Source organism: Morone saxatilis, unplaced genomic scaffold (assembly GCF_004916995.1).
Source record: "Morone saxatilis isolate NCDOM2014 unplaced genomic scaffold, NCSU_SB_2.0 Contig2, whole genome shotgun sequence".
Classification (NCBI taxonomy): domain Eukaryota; kingdom Metazoa; phylum Chordata; class Actinopteri; family Moronidae; genus Morone; species Morone saxatilis.
Window position 1 is genome coordinate 1,833,269 of NW_023339762.1, and position 4,786 is coordinate 1,838,054.

A 4,786-nucleotide genomic window follows, 5' to 3' on the forward strand; every position below is an offset into this window, starting at 1 on the left:
CTAGACCGAACTCCTTATAACATTTACAGAGACCCAACAGTACCACCATGAGCAAGCACTTGGTGACGGGGGCAAGGAAAAACTGCCTTTACATTACATTACAATCCAGTCCTCCAGTGGCTCTATTTGTACATGTATTTAAAGTATTACATTTTCTCACTCGTCTGCATCAAACAGCTCCCCTCTTCTTTTCTAATCATCTTTTTTTAACTTCTTTCAGTGCACATTATTTGCACTAAACCCTTTTACTAACCTCATTGTAACTAATGAAAGAATGTGTGTGACTTTGAGCATCAATTACTGACAGAAATAAGAAAAAGACACCATCACAGGTTTCTGCAGGTTTCAGCAGGTTAGGTTTAAGACCTTTTAAGACCATTATGAATGGACAAGACTTTTTGTTAAAGGAGCAGCATGTAGGGTTTAGTGTCACCTAGCAATGAGGTTGAATAATGTAGTTCAATGAGTAATGTTAAAGCTTTAGTTTTAATAACTTTACCATTGGTTTTTATATTTTTTTTTATCCCTGGTGTTTATGGTTTTTTTTTGTATTCTACTGACTTTTATTTAATTATTTTTTAACATTTTATTGTTCTATTGCATACATTTTTAGTCTTGCAAAGTATTTTATTCTTGTCTGTGGTTTTTTTTTCAGTTTTGCTATGTAAGGGCACTCTGGGCTGCCTGTTTGTATAAAAGGTACCATATAATTAAAGCTGAGTTGAGTTACTGAAGTTCATTAGCTGTATGGAGAACAAACTGTACCACTGTAGAGACCAGGAGCAGAGGACAGTGTCGACTGATCTGAGTCCAGGCTTTGTTGACTTCCTCTGCTGAGCATCCCCCGCAGCGTACACTGGCACATAACACGCCCTGGAGCAAAAACAGCAGACTTGTGGACATACGGTAAGAAACGTATCTTAGCTTTGACTTCTCTTTAGTAAAGTGGTTCTCACTCTCAGGAGGTGCGCGGTCAGATGGCAGGACAGCAAACCGGCTGTAGAACACGCCTTCCTCTGTCGCAAGAACAGGAGAGAAGAGTCACTATTGAGTTTACTAAAAAAGTACATGTCTCACGCACAATCACTGCACTTTTCCAAACAGCTGATCCAACTGCATTCAAATCTGAATCACCTGATGCCGGTTGACGTGCTCTATCAGCTTGTTGCACTCCAGACTCGTCCTCCCTCCTTCAGTCTTTACTTGAAGGAATAACGTTGCTGGGAGAGCCAGAAGCACCCTGTGACACACACACAGTTTTCAGTGGCTGTAAATGAAATGAGAGATGATCTGCGTAACATATTTGTGTACGCACCTGTTCCATGTGTTCAGAGTGTGCTGCAGGCTGAGCTGGCTGCTGATGCTCAGTGAAGCCGAGCTCGTTGCGGAGGAGGAGGAGCATCTCTCAGACACCAAATCAAACAGGAAGTCACACACATCAGCTCTGCTTCTACTGCTGCCGGAGAGGTCAGTCAATTCCATCTCATAGACGAGCTCCTACATGCACGCACACGCACACAGATTCTGATTAAACATCACCTTCCTGAAGAGAGGATTTTGCTTTTTCACTATGAATGTTAAGACCACGACATCACACTATAATAAGCAGTTTTCACTGGTGTCTCACACACTCACATATGGAGTATACACACCTGGACTCTGGACAGGATGTCTGGCAGACAGGTCCCTGTTCCTGACACTCTGTGATCCAGCATTTCAAGGGTCTGGTCACTGTGCAGAAAATACACAAAAGAGTTTTTACTAAAGGTGAAAATAACAATGTACATTTACTTTAAACAAAGGAAGGGACAGGCTCTTGTTGCCTTTGTATTAAATCTCTTACAGTCCTTTAGGGTGCTACAGTATGACAGTCCAGTATGGTCCAGCGTGCAATTTATACAAGACTTTTTGTGAGCATGTACTACCTTAAGTGCTGGTCCATGATGGCATTAAGCAGATGAGAGCAGAGGTTCTTCATGTCACCTCCACAGCCTCCCTGCTCCACCGGACGAGACAGGTACAGCTCCAAGCAGGCCCACTGCTGGTACTCCTGACTACACACACACGCACACACAGTTAAAAGCTGCACCAACTTTATTTCTAGTGTGTCTAATGGCACCTGTTAGAGTGTGTGTGTGTGTTTCCTGCCTTACCGTTCTGGGTCTGACAGGGCGTCCTCACTTCTCTGTACTCTGAGCTCATTAGCCAGCCATTCTGAGAACAACAACTTGACAAACATAATAAAGGTGGATTTTTCATTGTCAATAAGACCAATCTGTTATTCAATTTCATTTAACACACAAATTAAAGTAACACAGCTACTGACCGCTGCATAATATTCTACACTCCCACCATTCAAACCAGGAAGCAAACCGACCCAGTCAGGGCCTTTTTTTTTTTTTTATAATTTTTTTCTTAAGAACACAGACCAGCACTTGCTCCTAAACCGTCATATAATTTACTGGTAGGCCTAATCTTGACTGTTCTGACCCCAGCCGAAGTATTTGTTACAATTAAGATCTCTGTGCATGTATCTAACAACAATATTTGATCATTACCGGTCTGTAGATATGAACATTTATAGCATATACAATGGGCTTCTCAGAGAATTCTGCTTATAGCTCCAAAAAAAAATAGACTGGACACTAGTAAACCAGCTTTGACGTGTCATACCGTGCAGCATCCTGCAAACAGTGTTTCAAACAAAATAGGAACCCAGGCTTACGTTCCAGGCAAGAAGTTAAAATACTATTCAAAATTTCCAGGACAACATAAATTATTTTCAAGATTTTTGGTAATTTTAATCAATTTCTATGACTGGACACACGGGACACACCCCTGCAAATGAACCTGTGTTACCTGATACTGTGGTGTGTGTTGTAGCTGACAGAAAGCAGGGTGCCTCCACAGGTGCCAAGCAGTCTTCCTCCAGGTGCTGCTGGGGTCTATGGCACTGCTCCACAGGCCGGGCAGGTTCTCCTCCTGGTATTCACTGACTGGACCACTAGCAGTGATGGGAATTCTCCTGGCTTCAGGCAACAGTCTTGGGATGATGTACAGAAGCTGAACGTACACAAAGTCAGATGTAGAGGTTAGGTACTAAAATAATATTATAATAAAATAAGAAACTTGCAAACATGTGTGTTCATGTTATAAAGGCAGGAGGTGCTTGTCCCTCTCCTCTGAAAATGACGCATTGTGAGGGATGCGTCATTTTGATTTCAGAGGTTTGTGCTTAACTGGAGTTCTAGCTGTGCATCTAACTGACCGCCAGGAGGAGGAGGTCAGCGTGTACAGCCTGAATATTTTCACATCTACATCGGTGAATTAAGGATTTATTTTGACCAAAGCTGGTGATTGTTGGCACAGTGGAAAGACTAACAAAGACGGTTTGGCGAAATTTAAATTCAGAAGGTTGTATTTTTCTGTTTGATAAGGAAAATATGTGTAAAAACATTTCCTTTCTTGACATTTTGTGGGTTTACTTTGTTTATTTATTAGACTAAAAATGCTAAAAGACCATGTGTAACCTAGCAAACTCACTGCTCTCACACATCTCCCAGCTGAAACTATGGGGGAGAGGGCTGAGCTGTACTCTGACTATCGCCTCTTGAGGTACAAAGTGGTATTACAAGACAGGACGGGCCGGGGCAAACTGGTTAGTATGCTAACTACAGTAGATCCGCAACACAAGATATACACGTTATTTCTTCACATTCTGTTGATAATTTTATTTTTTTGTTAATCTTATATTCCACCTTTAAAAAAAACACATTGCCATTTTCTACTATTGCTCTATCAAGGCTTTAATTTCTTTACAAGTAAAGGCTGTGAATATTTCCTTTTCATGACATGCAAATCTCAGGCAAAGATACCTTCTTATAGAGGCTGTTGGGGATGTAGTCCTGCTGTTGTTGCTGAGGCAGTGAATCCCCTCTGCAGATCCCATAGCACACAGCCGCCACACACAACCTGGACAGCGAAGAGAGGAATGAGGTGGCAGCTGGGTCCAGCAGCCACTCTCACAGATTTCACAGATTCTCACAGATTTTTACTACAGGAAGGCTGTAAAGCTACAGTTTGTAACCTCACCTGACACAGAAGAGCATGTTGGTGTGAGTGCTGCAGACCAGCGCCAAGCTGAGAGCTTCTCCGACCGGTACCGGCTTAGGCAGGATGGGCAGGACCAGCTGAACTAAAGGACCATGGGACATGGTGGCGTGGAGGTGGACCGCAAACGCTGCCAGGCCGAGTAAGTGAGCGGCGCTCAGCGACGACCCCTTTTTGACAGGAGAGGTTTGTAAGGAGTTACTGTACAGATTTGAGTGACATGAAGGAATAAAGAGGTTAATTTTAATCTGGTATAAAAATTTTAAAACAAAACAATCAGAGATGCAACAATTAGTCACTTCATCAATCATTAAAAAAATACTCAAAGTGATTAATTGATTATCAAAATATTTGGCAATTCATTTAAGAAAACAAAGTAAAAATTGTCTGATTTGAGCTTCTCAAATGTGAATATTTTCTGCTTTCTTCAGTCTTCAGTGTGTCACTGAATATCTTTGGGTTGTGGACAAAACAAGACCAAACAACTAATCGTTAATTGAGATATTATGGCTATAGATAATATGACTGATAATAAAAATAATCGTTAGTTGGAGGCCTAAACACAATCCAGGTAAGAAGTGAAACATAGAGAGCAGACAAAAGGGGAAAGACTGAGAGAGAAGTGTATATCGGGGGGTTGTGGCTCATAAAAAGGAGCGGGTCGTCCCCCAATCGG

The 4,786-nt window shown here is 41.8% G+C and overlaps 1 protein-coding gene across 1 annotated transcript in view; it reads right to left on the minus strand.

The window, feature by feature from the left end:
* LOC118330547 (Fanconi anemia group A protein-like) overlaps positions 1-4,786 on the minus strand; it is a gene marked incomplete in the record, with an annotated part of 27,986 nt that overhangs the window by 4,160 nt on the left and 19,040 nt on the right. Inside the window, 10 exon segments of the mRNA XM_035665124.1 lie at positions 766-873; positions 957-1,016; positions 1,135-1,240; positions 1,316-1,497; positions 1,653-1,731; positions 1,926-2,054; positions 2,154-2,227; positions 2,860-3,063; positions 3,876-3,972; positions 4,093-4,280. Coding sequence (XP_035521017.1) covers positions 766-873; positions 957-1,016; positions 1,135-1,240; positions 1,316-1,497; positions 1,653-1,731; positions 1,926-2,054; positions 2,154-2,227; positions 2,860-3,063; positions 3,876-3,972; positions 4,093-4,280 — 1,227 coding nt within the window.